The sequence below is a fragment of the Chiroxiphia lanceolata genome, chromosome 2, assembly GCF_009829145.1.
Source record: "Chiroxiphia lanceolata isolate bChiLan1 chromosome 2, bChiLan1.pri, whole genome shotgun sequence".
Taxonomy (NCBI): Eukaryota; Metazoa; Chordata; class Aves; order Passeriformes; family Pipridae; genus Chiroxiphia; species Chiroxiphia lanceolata.
This window is the reverse complement of record NC_045638.1, coordinates 90,052,254-90,069,287: the sequence shown is the minus strand read 5'-3', so window position 1 is coordinate 90,069,287 and position 17,034 is coordinate 90,052,254. Positions and strand designations below refer to the sequence as shown.

At 39.9% G+C, this 17,034-nt stretch overlaps 1 protein-coding gene across 9 annotated transcripts in view; it reads left to right on the top strand.

Moving 5' to 3' along the window:
• Positions 1-15,828, top strand: part of RIMKLB (ribosomal modification protein rimK like family member B) — a 44,069-nt gene extending 28,241 nt beyond the window's left edge. For 8 of the 9 annotated variants that reach the window (XM_032678516.1, XM_032678512.1, XM_032678514.1 and 5 more), the window contains 4 exons: positions 6,493-6,723; positions 8,639-8,725; positions 11,637-11,840; positions 13,243-15,828. In XM_032678516.1, coding sequence (XP_032534407.1) covers positions 6,493-6,723; positions 8,639-8,725; positions 11,637-11,840; positions 13,243-13,706 — 986 coding nt within the window. In that variant the 3' untranslated portion in view covers positions 13,707-15,828. The remainder of the gene's footprint in view (positions 1-6,492; positions 6,724-8,638; positions 8,726-11,636; positions 11,841-13,242) is intronic. The other variant, XM_032678518.1, reaches the window with a different exon arrangement.
• Positions 15,829-17,034: the final 1,206 nt, after the last annotated feature.

The window sequence follows — 17,034 nt, the reverse complement described above, 5'->3', positions numbered from 1 at the left end:
TTTAATTCCCTGCAAGTAAACTGTCAGTAATTATTAAACACTTTAAAAATTTAATGCAAATATTATGCAGTGTCTTGTGGCTGACAGATACTGGGAGGAGAGATGAACCAGAAATAGTAATGCCCTGTTTTGAGACCAGGAGTGAGTCCAGGTTTGTAGAAAAATTCAGTGATTTATGTGAGAACAACTGATTAATTGGGAAAAGTAAATAGCAGGATGTAATATCCTCAAAATACGAGGAAATGTTTGTGTGATAGAGGGCTTACCTGTTTTTCCCAGCTGAGTGAGATGACTTCATTATAATCGGCTTGCTGAGTGACTGTTCATCTGGGAAACGTTAGCAACTCCATGGATGGGTGGATGAATAAATTCATATGACAAAGTTGTGAGAGCTGGAGACTTTCAGGGTAGCGTACAGATCTCTGAGGAAAAATCTGGATAATATTTCTGGAAGTTCTCAGACCCTGCTAGCTCCTCGAGGGAATATGATGGGAGCTGATGTATGTTTTGTGCTTTTGAAACTTCATTCAGGTTTTATTTTTTGTAATGCTGCGTGCACGATGACCAGTTGTTATTCCACTTGTACGCTTGTATGTCTGTTAGAAAAATGCTCCACATACTGGATTTGTCTGAATACTGAAATGCTTTTTTCCTGCTTCATTTTACTTATGTATTTCAGAGAGTTGGCATTTATTAGGGGTTTTGCTATAGGCAGAGGTAGTTACTGAAGTTAAAGTGGCTGCTTGGGGCAGATGAGGCCACAGAGTGGGGATTCCTTGCATAGTTATCCATGCTCTACATGAAATAATTTAATAGTCACACAATTTTCAGACAAATTCTGTGAAATGTATACATTTGGAAGTCAGTTTGAAAGAAGATGACTTAATGACTAGAATGTTTTATGTTGCTGAATTCATGGCAACACTGCATAGGGAGTACTGGCAAACCCACCTTCTGTGCATCATTCCTGCTCTTTGGATCTGTTTGGTCAGAAATGTGATGGGTAGCAAGGCAGTTACAGTTGTCTTCAGGCACAGAGTGAAAAGCTTGGTCTTTTTCATCATGGAAACCTGTTCCCTGATTTAGGTTTTTCTAATGTACATATAGAAGTAAGGGTAAATTTCTCCCTGGGGAAGTTTCTTATTTGTTATTCTTATGTCAGTGTCCTTTGGGTTTCTTCCCCAGGCCATATCTTCTGACATTTCCAGCTACTTTAATCTTTTCATCTGGCTTAGTCTGTCACTTAATAATGATCATTGTATAAAAATAGAAGCTTGGTATCAGTAATTTTATTTACGTGTAAGCCCACCCAGATCTCCTTCTGCTTGTGTATTAAATACTTTAGGCATTTAGCTTTGCATCTTATTTTATTGAAGAAGTTGACTGTGATTCTTATGGTCACATGCTGTACTTGTAGACCTGTTTTGGAGTCCTGAGTATTTCATTGCCTTGGTGACTCAGTTTGCTTATTTTGACTGTTGTCCAAAATTATAATTTGGACTGAAAATACTTTTATAAATTTATTTAATATTACCAAGTTTTTCTGTTGTTAAAAATGCCTGATGTTTGCTATATCGAGAGCTATAAAAAATCTGAAATGGTTTTTGATGTCCTTGTAAATCTTTGAGATTTTAGACCTGTCTCCTGAAATTATGTTCTTTGTATGAAAACATTTGCATTGTTTCAGATAAAGTACAGTTGTTTGTAACATGGAAACTGGACATGAGATACTGCTTTGCAGTAGTTACTAATCTGCTGATAAATGAGTCTTGTAGAGATTGGAAGGGAATGGTGTAGGCTGCAAACTGAATATAATGAGTTTCAGAAACGTAAGCAATTTAAAATACTGCTTGGATGTGAATTAAAATGTTCAGAAGCCACACAGTTTCTCAATCGTGATCCTTTTTAGCCATCCATAATGCTGTCATCGCAGAAGTGTTTCCTAGAGTTTCTGGACTACAAAAAACTAGGATAACTGTGTAGATGAAACACCAGTGCTTATAAATTGCAAAAGGTGTACTCTGACTGTGGTTTTGATTGGCTTGCAGAGGAGTGTTTGGTTTGCAGGCTCAAATACAGTGCCTGTATTTGAGCAGCAAGCTTGTCCCAGCTGTATTGTGAGATTCGTGAGTAGTGTAGCATCCATTCACTGAGACTTAAGGTCATGCATTTTGCCTTGTATTTCGCTGTAAGATGGGAACAAGCACATAGCTTAGGAGTCTTAGCTGATGGGCAGCAACTTATTAAGTCAAGTTTTGTTTGTATGTCTGTATTTTGAGGCATTTCATTGGGAATGTGTGCCACCTAAATAATAACTCCAAAGAGTGAGACTGTTCAGTTGACAAATTGTGATTGTGAGATAAACTTGTCATAGAAAAGAGATCAGAAGGTACTGAAAAAACCCTGCATATGTTAATGAGGGTTTGGAAGTCCCAGAATTTTGTGAGTTTTTTTCCAAAATAAGTGCATCCACCCTAAAATTGCACTAAATCAGGTTTTAGAGAGGCAGCTGTCACCCAGCATATCTTGCTATATAAATGGGCTCTACCATGTTGGAGGTTAGTGTTTCAAGAACTTTTATTAGGGTATAGATACATACCTTCTTATTTCACTGGTAACAGAAGTAGTAGTGTCTGCCTCTTTCTTCAGTTTAACAGTCTAACAGTCCGTCCATTTTCTGTGGTCTTCACAGGTTTACGTGGTGGCTTCTATCTGTTTGGGTCAAAATAGCCCTTTTTAGCAGAGACCAGCAACTTTGCATTTTAAGCTCACTTGCCATTCTTTGCAAGTGAAAAGCAGGATGACTACTTGGGGCAAATGATGGATAATCATGCATTTACCCACTCAGTTCTATCATGTGCTTCTTTGAGCTGTTTTTGAGAGAAACTTGAAGCTTTTCGAGTTTGACAGATGTGGTGTAAGGGGTCAAGTTCATTCCCAGTTGATTAGAATTCACATTGTGAAAATTCCTTTTATGTTTTGTCTGAGTGCTGTGATGTTTGATCTATAATGTTATAGGTGTACCGTGTTCCATTTTGGAGAGGAAAAACAAAGGAAGCTGGAACTGAGTGAAAGAACAGGACTTGTTCAAGTTACATCTGTTTTTATTGTGTGATACGCCAACTCAGGAGTCTTTATGTAATAGAACCAAAGAATACCCAAATGTTATATGATGACCTAAAAAATTGTTCCCCAGACACTGATAAAATGGTTGTTTTATGATGAGCATGAAATCTCCCTTTCCTGGCTTTTAGTATTGGTACTTCAAAGGACTGTATAGCTGTCTGCCATTTCTGCACTGTCATAGGCATCCACTGAGAAAGACAGCAAATGGACCAACTTGTTATTTGTCAAGGTATTTCTGTCTGATCCGAGCATCTGCCTTCTGTGTGTATGTGAGGTTGGTTCATTGTCCACAGGCAACTGAGTGTAACCTGCTAACACTATTTTGGGACCAGGATGGTACTATTACTGCAAAAAGAAGAGAGTTCATCTCAACTGTGTGCAGATTTGGGCATCACTTGGTCTGTTCAGCCTGGAGAAGAGGAGACTGAGGGGTCATCGCAGTTACAACTTCCTCATGAGAAGAAGCGGAGGGGCGTACACCAACCTCTTCTCTCTGGTGACCAGTGACAGGACCCAAGGGAATGAAACTGTGTTTGGGGGAGGTTTAGGCTGGATATTAGGAAAAGGTTCTTCACCCAGAGGGTGGTTGGGCACTGGAACAGGCTCCCCAGGAAAGTGGTCACAGCATCAATCCTGACAGAGTTCAAGAAGCATTTGGACAACACTCTCAGGCATATGGTGTGATACTTGGGGCTGGCCTGTGCAGTGCTAGGAGTTGAACATGATGATCCTTGGGGGTCTCTTTCAACTAAGGGCACTATGATTTTAAAAAAAACTTTGATTACTTCTTAATCACTCTCTAAGTAACATCTCTGTAACATGTCTTTTTTTTCCTTTATTCCTCTTTGCGTTCATGAATTATTTCTTTGGAAAATAAATTAGTTGTGTGCATTAATATCTTTTGTGTTACTGTTTTCAGCACATCATAGTGAATAAATATTATATCCTCAGCCCAGTAGGCAATAATGACCATTAACCTGATTGTTAACTAATGGGTCTCACATGGAATGCTGAATGCATGCTCACTCCAAAATGGCAGAATCTGGCTCTCCTTTTTACTGTAATAAAGCTGCTTCTGTTTGCAACACTGTGTTGCTGGGAAACTGCAGCTAATTTTTATGGCGCATGTCAGTAGTACTGATTCAAATTATACATTTCATTGAGCAGCTCTTCTTTTTGTTTGTAAACTGCCTTCTGTAAGGGGAGAGAATTTTTTTGTTCTCGTTCTGTGGACAATGGTATCTATACCAGAGAATATGACTGAATCTGGAACAAAAGCTCAGATTGTTCTGTTGATAACATCACTGTACTTCAGAAGTTGCTCTAGGGGGGATGGTGGCCTGGTTAAATTTACACCAGTTTGATAGTCAAGTCTAATGCAGGTATTCAGGAGAATTCCAGGTGAGGCATACACATCTCCTCAAACTGCTGTTTTTCTGTTTCAGATTCCATGGTGCAAAACTTCAGCATGTGGCGTGACTTTAAAGCGAAACAACAAAATACACTGAGAGATTTATGAATTGGAAAATTATGTCGTTTTGGTTCACTACACAGAGACGGTGGCAATTTTGGGATTGTGTAGAATATGCACTCCTTTTTAAAATGATTGTTGCACAGCTTGCATGTGGATCAGGACATGCATGCAATTACATGGGCAAAAAGTGGGGTAGTTGGGCATGCACCTAAATAGGAAAATACATGTGTAAGGTGGAATCTGACTAATAAGTAAAAAAATCTTTTGCTTGCTGAATCTATTCCCTTTCTGGCTAAAGGAGATGGTAGTCCATTTTGTGATGTTCACAGTCTGCTTAGGTTTGTAGCAGTGTCTTGTTTTTACTCTTGCTTGAGATGCCTTTATGAAATGGGAGGAGTGTGTGTCTGAAGCCTGCTTGCTTAAACACGCGAGTCATGTCAGCTGCAATGCGGCAGTGCTTGGTGCTAATGAGGTGAGCAGCCAGAGCACCCGTCTGCTTATGTTTGCTCATCTCTGTGCAATTATGGCTGTGGGGATTGGAAAAAGGAATTTGAATTGGATGTGCCTCCGTTTTGGCCTTTCCAGGGTGTGGTTCTGTGTCCTCCTGAGGACTGGGCAGCATATATCTACTTCCTTTTTGGGAGTTAGGTGGTTGCTTCATTTTATTTAAGGCAAGCTCTAAATACATCCTGGTTGGGAGAAGAAAAGAAAAAGAGGAAGTAGAGAGAGGGGAACACCTTCCCTTCTTCCCCCCCCCCCCCCCGCCATCTCTCACAATTCAAATGCACTTTCAAATGAAATATATTCCTTGGCAATCTGTGTCTTCAGGTTGAGTACGTACAAGTCTGTATTTGTAAAGTAACATCTTTGGAATAGAGTAATCAGGTTAATCAATTAATTTTGGCTAGATCTCAGTAGTTACAGCTGGCCTTTGGTAGGCACAGAAATGCAGATGCACTGTGATTTCTCAACCCACCTGCTTTCTCTTTTTTAACTGTTAAAGTACTGACTACAGTGTGAGCTCTGTATTTGATGCTGAAGTCATGAAGTTCTACTTTGAACATAAAGCGAGTAATGTGAATATCAAATCCTATTGGTCTTTTCCCATCCTCATATGCCAGACTGTCTTCATTGAGCTTGATGCCTCCTGTCCAATCCTGTTGTATTCCTGTTCCTGCAGCCTCTCTTTCAGTGTTTCTTTTTCAGAGAATTAGTCTATAAAACTATAGGTCATGATTAATACATTGGTCTTGGTGGCAAAGCTGGCTTTCCTTCTAGTTCCTACCTTTATGTGACAGGGTGCTTCCCTGTTAGCTGATAAAGTTATTTTGAATACTTATAAATCACATTGTTGAAATTACCTATGTTCAAAATACTGCTGGTTTTTTGTGTTTTTTTTAAGGATCGTATCTAATCTCTGTTACTTTGGCAATATGTTGTGTAATGTTATACCACAAACAGAGGGATCAATACAGCAGGGACTGGGAAAGCTATGAACTGCATCATGTAGTCAAGAACCAGTGGTGGGAGGCAGGAACCTCCTGAGCTGTTAATACAGCTGATGTGAATGTAGTGTAGAACTAACACCCGTAGAAGGGATGGCGTGTCAACCTAGAAAAAGTGTCCTTCACCCTGGAAAGAAGCCCAAGATTGTGTGCCCTAAATAAAGTCTTGTTTTTGCTTAGTCCTACCTTTAAGGTGGGTTAAGAGTGACATGTATGAAACAGCACAACTGACAAGATGCATGGTAGGGAGAGTTGCTCTGTTTCAACACTCACTGTTGAAGTCTAGTATCTCTGTTGTGATCACAGATAGTGCAGTATTTCTTTGCCTGTTTACCTTTTGCTGATGGGATGGTAAAAAACTGAGATGTTTTTCTCTTCTGTCTTTAGGTCTCCGGGTGAAAGGGGAGCTCGTTACTTCTTACCCACAAGTGGTGGTCGTGCGTGTGCCAACACCTTGGGTCCAGAGTGACAGCGATATCACAGTCCTTCGCCACCTAGAGAAGATGGGCTGTCGATTGATGAACCGTCCCCAAGCCATCCTCAACTGTGTCAACAAGTTCTGGACGTTTCAAGAACTTGCTGGTCACGGTGTGCCTCTTCCAGACACTTTTTCATATGGTAAGGCTTTTGGATCAAAAGGATAACATAGTTGCCTACCACTATTTACGCTCTTGCAGTGCAAAGGATGTGAGTCAAGTTTTGGAAATCCATAGAAATGCGGTAGCATGAGGCTAGTTCCACAGCTAAGTGCTCAGTAACCAGGAGAGGAAATTAAAGTTGCGACACTCAGGTTCTGGTTTTGGCTTTGTTTATTAGCTGGTAATGCTTTGAGAAGAGTACTTTAACTGTACCTCAGCCTTCCAAGCAACTAACTTTGGCTGTTATTGCTAGAACATTTTTAACTCTTTTCCAATTGCCAGAAACAACAGACAAGAACTTGGGGAGCTAAATGTCCTAAGATACTACAGAGATATAACCTTTGTTAAAATCTGAAAGTTGATTAAACTTCTATATGAATAAAAGTATCTGCAAATATATTAGCTTTTGTGGAAGGACAAAGAGAGTACAAGCCCTTGTGTTCAACTTTTAACGGTTGTTTGGGGTTTGTTTCCCATCAAAACAGCTAATTATTGTTTCTCGTGCCTGCCTCTGGAGTCTGTGGTTCCTGACGGAGTGCTAGATTAGAGGAACCATTTGTCTGAGCTACCCTGAAGCTCTTAATTACAATCTATTAAAGAACTGAAGATACCTCTCAACCTTCCTTTCTTTCTTGAGAAATGCCAATGCTTTCCTCCCCTTTGCGTTGTTGCACCAATAGGCTTTCGTAATGGGAACTTGGCAAAAACAGAAACAAACTTGACAAACAAAACCCACGGTTTTCTATTAATTACTATAAATTACTATTTCCATCGCTTACTGTGAAAACGCATCAGAGAAGAAACGCAGCCTTTCTTTATACATGTAGTTGCTCTAACTCATTGAGAAAGGAATGAGTTTTTAATTTTTTGGGGGGAAGGGAAGACCATGAATGATGGGATAATTGCAGAAACATATGTGTTTGTTCATAACTCTCTACCACTACTTTTAATGCCTGCCTCTGGAATTTGACAGAAGCATGACCTTTTTTCTTTTCTTTTTTTTATTATTTTTTCTAAACTGCAAGTATCAAATTATCAGTGAGAGATGGCTTTGCCAAGTAAAGCAGGATGTGCTGAATGACATGTTATTCCATGGCATGCATTAAAATCCATGGTAGGGTAGTGATGGCTGCTGCTGGCTTTGTGATCAGGGTCTTGGCTTAACTTTTGTGCTTTACTGCACATGCTGTTAGAGGGGCTCATCCCTTTGTCTGCTGACTTTCTTGTCTTTATTTCTTGTACTTGGTCAGTCTTCTGTGAATTGAACTCAAAGAACCTTGGAGTATCAACCATAATCGTGTGAATGGCCATTAAAAGCTACTCTCTAAGGTCCTTACAGATGCAGTGAGATTAAAAGGTTTAAGTACTACATTAGGATATAGGGAGAATGAGATACAGGACACTTGAGCCTTGGAAAGGGGGAATGTGGAGTGACAAAGTATTGGTGGTTGCTACTCTGGATTATGCCTTGTCATTGTATTCCATGTTGCTTTCCTGGTTAGTAGTTTGGATGGAACTGTTACTAGTGTTATGTCTCTGCTGTTTTCCTTTTAGACACTTGAAAAGGTGGGAATTAGAGTAAAAAGGGTAAACTTGAACAAGATGATAGAGTCAGGTCATTCACATTTGGGAAATTAGATTGAACCTTTTGCAATTGTGATCAAGAGGCCTTTGTCAACTTGTGTCTTCAATTTCAAAGGAAGTAGGAGTTAGTATCCCACAGATCACAAGCATCTTCAAAGTCTGACCATGCTCCATGACCAAGTTTTTCTTAACTGGTAGTTTTTAATGCATTGTCTAAGCTGCAAGGGTGGGAGGAAGGTACACCAGTTACATCCCCAGTTAGGCCACACCAGACTGGTGGCACATAATGTTGTTGGTTTTCTTTTTGCCAGGTGGTCATGAGAATTTTTCCAAAATGATTGATGAGGCGGAAGTGCTGGAGTTCCCTATGGTGGTGAAGAACACGCGGGGTCATCGAGGTGGGTGTGAGGTCAGGGGTGAGGCCAAGGAATATTCTGAGCAGCACTTTCAAGATTTGGTCTCATCAAGGAATGATAGTTAAGAAGGTCTTCTGTTAGGTGCTGGACTTCTTTCCAGTACATATAAATTTTATCCTGCTTCGACTTCTGAATGTTGAATAGACTGCAACACTGGGAAACAGTTTTAGTAGAGCCTAGTCTTGCAGTAGTGTGGGGGGAAAGGGGTTCAAAATTATGGTGCTTTGGTGACTTCTGTGGGGAAAGCTTCGAACTGGAATAATGGAAGGTCGGGCCTTAGGAAAATAGAAGTCTACATGGATTTTAGGGATGCTTTTAAATAGGCTTAAGAAATGAAATCTCAGTTCATTCAGTGACTTTTTTTCTACTTGACTTTGTTTGTAATTAGGATTCTAATTTAAATAAAATCTTACGTATTGTTTGTCAAACTGGATCTCTGTTTTTCTGAAAAATACCTCTGACAGTGCCAGTGGTATTACAGCAGGTTCAGATTAATTTTTTTCTGTTATTAGTTTTTTGTTTTAAGTATTGGATATGAAACAACACATTAACTTAATTTAGTGTTAGATAGCAATCTACTAAAGGAAACTGAGTATAAATCAATTTCAGAGGTTATTTGCACAGGAGGTTGCTCTGTTCTTAATATACTTTAAAACCAATTTAAAAAATACTAGAAATATAAACAGACTAAAAATGAAGTTTGAGTACATAAACCAGCAATTGCTTTAAGCAAAATCATAACTAAAAGACAACACTTCTTCCTTCTTACTGTGTGTCAGTTTGCTGCCACTCTATTCTGCGCTGGTGCATCTCTTCTGCTGGCTTGAGTGCTTCTGTAGCCATGTAGTAAATGGAATCAGGAACTGATGCTGGATGAATCTAGATGGGTTAGTTTTACTTAGATTAATTCCTTACATGACTTAGCACTTACTAGTACAAATGCTTGTCTTGATGTAATGGAAGAGTGAGAGCAAAATGCTGGGGCTGGGAAAGATGAGACCTGCTTCTCTTGGTGGTAACACCACTTTGGTTTTAAAGTGTATGTGGAGCTATAAAGCCAAGTTGGAGTTTGATTTTGCAGCAAGCTGAATTTCACAACTGTGGAATATCTGAGGCAGTGGATTTGACTTGACACTGCCTCTAGTTAAGATCTGTTAAACAGTGATAGTTACAGCTATTGACTTCCTTCTCCTTTTTTTAGCTAGGATACATGTAAATCTGTTTACAAGTTTTGCCTTTAGAGCACTTTAAATTCCAGGCATTCTAATGCAAATTTATGCACAGTACATATCCTTTCACATTAAGAGAGTTGGGGAAACTTTTTCACATTAATTGAAGAACAGCCATTTAGAAATGGCATTTAAAATAAACAGGCAAACATGGTCATAGGTGCTGGCGGATGAATAAAAGTAATTTTAGCTGTGTTTTCTGTGTAATTTGCTGCTGCAGCAAATGTGCCAATCTTGTTTTTGCCAAGATGTTGTGATGCTCCATAATTCCCAAGAACTAGAGAGTTTCCCTCCATGGCATCATTCTTCCTATTTAATTTCAAGAATGCAGTAGGATTATTAAGTGCCTGTAAGAGACATGAAGTCTGGAATAGGAGAAAGGAGGAAGAGAAAGCACATGGAGGTTTTTGCTGTGTTGTCATGATTTTTAAGCTTACATTCTCATTTCTCTGTAATGAGAAATTCTGTGTTCCTCAAGCAATGTTCTGTGTTATGGAGACCTTAAATCCTGATGAAAGAGGCTGCCCCAGTTGGGCTTTGGAGCCCTTGATGGAATTCTTTACATATTATTTCTCCTCCTTGTGCTACTGCTGCATTCCTGTTGCCTTATTTAAGATATTTGAATGACAGTTCTGTGACAAGAACTGTGCAGCCCTATTGCAAAACATAAGTCTAATATGACATAGAAAGAGTCCTTAGGAAAGGGGAAAAGGAGTTGGGAAATGTAGCTAAAGGGGGGAAAGAATGCAGTCTTTTAAGACGAGAAACGAGGTGGAAATTGGTAGAGTCTGTTTCAGAAGTGACTTTCATCAGTATTGCTAAAATTGGGAAAGAACAAAGAAGTCTTTGGTGTGCTCTAGAAGGGAAGGGGAATGAAATGACATATTTTAGGTTAAAAATTCCAAGTCCTAGAGGTGTTGCTTGCAGAAAAGCTAATGATTTCTAAAGAGTTGTTTTTTGGTTTTTTTTGTAAATTGTAGTATATTCCATTCATTTCATGTCTTGTGGAATCTACTTAAATTATCTTGGATACTGTAGAGTCTAGTATTTTTCTCTGAATGTAGTTGTTCCACTGCAAAACCTCATTCTGGAGTTGTAAGCCCTTGTAGGTAATGGGAAGAGCAGCATTCAGCAACTTCCCAACAGGGAAGTGGTTGATTATGCAGTGGCACACTTGTGGCTTCAGAGTTTTTAGTTGCCCAGTGTTTAACAGTTTCATGTCTTTGGTTCCTGTGTGTCAAAGCTGTAGGTTGTGGGTCCAGTCCTCTTGGATGAATAAAATTGTTATTAATTAAATGTCTACTGCTCTTTTTCTTCCCTTTTTTCCTCTCATTAAGGACTTGTACCAAAAGGAGTAGAAATTGCAAGACCACCTCCTTTATCTACAAGTTTTTCTTTTTTCTTTCTTTCTTTCTTTCTTTTTTTTTTAACTCCTCACATGTTTCCTCAGCTCTGTCAGCAGCACTTGAACACTTAAAAGCACTACATCTGTGGAACACTGTTGTCCCTGGCAGAATTTGTAAATGGGTATATGGGTATGTGGATGGGGCCTCTGAGAACAGGCAGCATGCTGGTCAGAGGTTTTACTTTCATGTGCTGAATCACTGAGGCAGCTCAAATGAGTAGCTGTTTTCAGTCTTCTGATGTTCTTTTTCTCCATACAGGTAAAGCTGTGTTCCTGGCACGAGACAAGCACCATTTGGCCGACCTAAGCCATTTGATCCGTCATGATGCCCCTTACTTATTTCAAAAATATGTTAAAGAGTCCCATGGCAAGGACGTACGTGTCATCGTAGTAGGAGGCCGTGTGGTGGGCACCATGCTCCGCTGCTCAACAGATGGGAGGATGCAGAGTAACTGCTCACTTGGTAGGAAAAGCACTGTTGGTAGTTTTGGTCAGAATTTTTCAATCCAGCTGAAAAATCACAAAGCCAACTGAAATAAGCTGCAGGTTTTATTTTGTATTAATTGTGTTTACTGCTGGGGGCTTACAGAGGGAACATAAGAGTAGGGATTAAGTAAGATGCATGTTGAGCAGACACAGAGGGAGAGACATTCTCTACCCACAGTATTAGATGGATAGGATGAATGAAAAGCAGGGGAAAGTTCTGGAACACAAATGGAGCAGCTGATGTGGTAGTGGCAGTTTCATGCTAATGCCATGTTATCATTTGTTCCATCCTGTTGAGAGGAACAGAAAAAGAAGGAAGACAGAAAGCAACATTTTAAGGGAGGTGGAGGAGAGAGTTGGCAAGAGGGTAGAAGAGAACGTCGAGGAAACTGTTGAAGGCAATAAACAGTTGGATTTGCATTGTGCATCTTCTGTGCCGCCTTAAGTCTGTCAAGTTCCTCTCTGCAGCCTCTTCCCTCAAAGACCACATGTGGAAGGAAGAGGAGGTTACTGCATTGATTGTAGCATACTCAGAACTGAGACTGCATAGCTTTGGGCACAGGGTTTATGAAGGTAAAAGGAGGAAGGAGTGTTGAGGTTGCCTGACTAAAACTGTACTGAACCTGAGCAGGGCTAGGATAAAATATGTTCGTGTGTAGTACAGTTTTGGTTAGTCAAAATGCCTGAGAGGTTTTAGTTACTACCTGATGCTGAGGAAATGTAGCCTGAAAGATTTTTCTGCTAAATATTTTTTTTGTTTGTTATTGTTTGGGTATTTTTTGAACTTAAGTATTGTGATAGATGAAGTCTGAGTCAGTTAATACTTAGATGATGGACTGTTAACTGGACCGGCTGAGATTCAGACACAAATGATCCCTAGTTCTTGCTTTAAAGGCAGTAATCTGTGATAACAAGTTGAGAGGGGACATAATGAATAGACGACGTCTTAACCCCCACTCCCCCCAATTATATTTGTTAGAGCTGTAGTCTTATCAAGAGCTTGTGACAACTTACAAATATGTAGGGAAAGCCTCTACCTTAGAAGGAACAAGTGTGGTTTTCTAGTTCATTTTTTTTAATATCCTGGGATCATAAAAATGTGTGATATGTTTTCTGGACTAAAAAGTCATCACTTAACTGCTTTTTAAACAAGTCATAATCTTGACCTGCCAAAGGCAGGTCAGAATATTTTGAAATCCTCCTGTGCCTTCAAGTTCATTAGTAGTCACAGAGGAAAAGGAGACTGATTTCTGAGTCATCAGCAGTCTGCTTACAGGCTCACTTTGGAGCTTCCCAACAGAAAAGTGCTAACTGGTTGAGAAGGATGTCAGTCACCCATGACCAGAGTACAGACAGCAAGTTTTTTTCACTTTTTCCAGGTGGTGTAGGAATGATGTGCTCACTGAGTGAACAAGGCAAGCAGTTGGCAGTCCAAGTGTCAAACATCCTGGGGATGGATGTGTGCGGCATTGACCTGCTGATGAAGGACGACGGTTCATTCTACGTCTGCGAGGCCAATGCAAATGTAGGTTTCATTGCCTTTGACAAGGCTTGTAATTTAGATGTAGCTGGTATCATAGCGGACTATGCCGCTTCTCTGCTCACCCCCGGCCGCTTGACGCGGCGCATGTCCTTGCTCTCTGTGGTGTCCACGGCAAGCGAGACTAGCGAGCCAGAGCTGGGCCCTCCAGCTAGTGCCGCTGTCGACAATATGAGTGCTAGCTCCAGCTCTGTCGACAGCGACCCTGAGACCACGGAGAGAGAGTTGCTCACCAAGCTCCCGGGGGCTCTATTCAACATGAACCAGCTATTAGCCAATGAGATTAAACTCCTGGTGGAGTGATGCCACGTGTAAATAGATGACCAACAGAACTCTCTCTTGTAAATTTTTTTTTTAAGCCAACTTGCAATGCTGTTTATCAGAGACGCTCAGAGGAAATGAGGAAAGGGGGTGGGTGTGTCAGTCAAGAGAGCAAGAGTAAAAGGCACACGTGCTGTGATTGCTGTCCTACCTTTTTGCAGAACGTTAAATTGTCTTCATTCGTCAGCATCAGCTTTACAATAAAGATGTTCAGTTCATAACCAGGCAGCAGATTTATTTGAATGCTGCTTTGGTCCCCAGATATATTGCAGTTCATGTGTCTTCACAGGCAAGCATTGAAGCATGATTCACACTTGAAGATTTTCAGAAAGTTGTCTGGCAGCTCTCTAGAAACTTCTGTGAATTACTGCACCAATAAAGTCTCTTCTACCTCTGTAAGGCTTGATCCTGTAAATTGCTGAGTGCCTCAAATTCTTTATGTGAGTTGAAGGTGTTAAATACCAAGTATTTCAAAATTCCTGGACACCTGCTGTTCCTGCTCTTGTAGGTGGGAGCTGTAAGTTCAGGATCCTTTTAAAGTCATCACTTTCTGACCTTGCAGGATATGGCCTTTCAAATGATGAGGCTGAGAGAAGCGTCAGTTGACTTAACAAGAACTTTCTGTAAAAGTCTGTAAATTGTACCATCTTGGTATTAAGTGGCAGCTTTGTGTCTAAATTTCTTTATAAAGCTTTTGAAGGAGGATATTAGTACTTGTGTTTTTCTCATTTCAAATCCTGATTTTGGAAGGTATCTAGGAGAATTAGTCATATTCTATTTGTGGGCAGAAATGGCACGTTTTAACTATTTTTTGCATGGTTGGAGGAGATAAACAGCACTGTAATGTTTGGTATACAAAATGATGTTTAATCCAATGTGAAAATGAATTACACTAGTTTAAAGCAAACGTGCATCGACTTGTATTTGTTAGTGTTTTAGTCTTTCTGAGAGAGATCTGCAATGTTAATGTTCCTTTTTCTTTTAATACATGCTAGTCCAACACTCCCTTCTCTATGCCTGCATCTTTAACAGTGGCCAAAGTGAAAACACCGCAGACTGTTTGTTAAGAAAACACTGAGATATATAGCCTGTACATTGTTGGGGTTTTGTTAATTTGTTTTTATTTTTCACTTTTTTTTTTCGGAGGGAGGAATGTGGTAAGGCGTGGAGGAGGGAAGAGCTGGTTAAAAGTGATTAGTCGTTCAGAGGAACTTTAGAATAAAGCAGTTCACACAATACGTACCAGGCTTACTTTTTCCCCACTGAACATAAAAGCTGATGTTGGCAGAAATCCAAAGAGTATAACTGGGGAGAAGTACTCAGTTTGTAGCTTTGGGAAAAAAAAACGCGTTATTTTTAAAAAAAAAAAAAAAAAAAAAGAAAAAAAAGAAAAAGAAGAGAGCTCAGCCAGAATTTAAAAAAAAAAAAGAAAAAAAATAAAAGAAAAAAGTATATAACCTAGGTCCACAATCAATCAGCAGATTGATCCTGGACCCCTTACATGTGTGTGGTGTGAGTGCACACACTTGTGTGTGTTTGTGTGCGCGCGCATTTGTTTTGCTTGATTTCTTTTGGGGTTTTGGCTGTTTAGCTCCTAATTTTTTTCCAGGCTTCCTGATTTTCCCTAATCCTTCTGGCTGTGCATTTTTTCATTAGCCTTGAGCTGGTTTGGAAAACAAATAACCAAAACAGATACTGAGCTCATTTTTCAGTCCTTGTCTTCCTCCTCCTTTTCCTCCTCCTTCTCCCTTTTCATTCCCCTCTTTATTCTCTGGGTTCATAAAACCCTGGAACTATAGATATATATAGAGAGATAAGCCTCTTTTTTAAAAACATAAAGTAAAACGTTTACAACTGAAAAATAATCTTGTGAAAATAGGTTTTGTTTGGAGGGGGGTTGTGTGTGTGCAATGCTGCTGTTTTCTGGATACTTTAATGGAGCATGTCCCATGTACCCTCTGAGGTTCTGCACTGCCCACCTCTGTGGCCCTTCCTCACCTCTCTGCTGCTCTGCTGTTTTATCTTCACTTGGACCTTAAACACAACTCACGGACACTATGCAGAGAGTCTTCAAGAGGCAATAAACAGAACAGTATTAACCTGCTTTATGGAGGTTTGATCATGCTTCTTTGTACAGTTTGGTTTTTTTATTTTAAAAGGAATGTAATAAAATGGCTCTTTTTTTTTGTAGAATTAAATATTATTATTAAAATCAAGTGAAAGGTTGACTGTTGATGTTAAACAGGAGAGTGGACCGGCTGGTCCAGCAAAAAAAGGATCTTCGGCAGTAAAGGTATTTTCAAATCCTTACTGAGCCTTCAAGTGCGCAGGTTATACATGAAGAATATAAAGGTCTTCGACTTCCATGAAGAGTCGCAGAACCACAAAACATGAAAGAAACCTAATTCTCTAGTAACTGAGCTCTAGTCACTGAGCAGTAAACTGTCTCTACCAGAGACTCTTTTTCCTTTGCTTGTTTATCTAAGGGGAATTTCGGGTGGGGGTGGGGGGGTTTGTTCTTTTTTTTGTCTGTTTACTGGTAGGTGCCTGTACTCCTCTAGGGGCTGATAGGGTCAATTCTTCCCTTTCCAGCTGTGTCATACGGTGAACACATGTGGAATAACAGCAGGGAGTGAATGTGCTAGTTGGTGTAATGGGACCTTGTGTTTCTATCACAGGAAACATCTTTTAGAGAAAAAAGCTGGTAACTGAAGGTTCTGGACTGGGTTTTTTGAGTCTCCATAGTATTTCATAGCTTGCAGGAACCTTACATTTCTATCACCTTTTTAGAAAGTTCAGGTTACACCTCACAGTTGTAAAATTTGTGAAGTAAAAATAAGATTTTTTGAAAGACCTCTGGTTGGTGCTTTCATTGCTAGTTTGGAGATAAGTCTATGCATAGTGGTCACAGAGGGAGACAGGTTTTGAAACACCATGTACATTTGTTTGGACACTGGGTATTGATGCTGCATGAATACCTTGCTTGAGGGTTCATTGATACAAATGGGCACACTTGTCTCATGTATTTACTCCCTACTTACCTCCTGAAATAGTGAAATAGTGAAATGCATAGAACTGCCAGGGGATGCAAGAGAAGTGTCTTGTTTTTACTTGAAGGAAAAAAAACACCAATAAATCTAGCCCATGGTAACCAGTCAGTGTTTCCCACTGAAGGTGAACTTTACAGATGTCAGCTTTATATCGTCTTCAGTTCCCTGTGCTGAGAATCACATGCTAAACTTTCATACAGTTGCACTAACACTACCTCCATATGTGGGTTTGGAAGCATGTGCTGAAAAAATGGTCAACA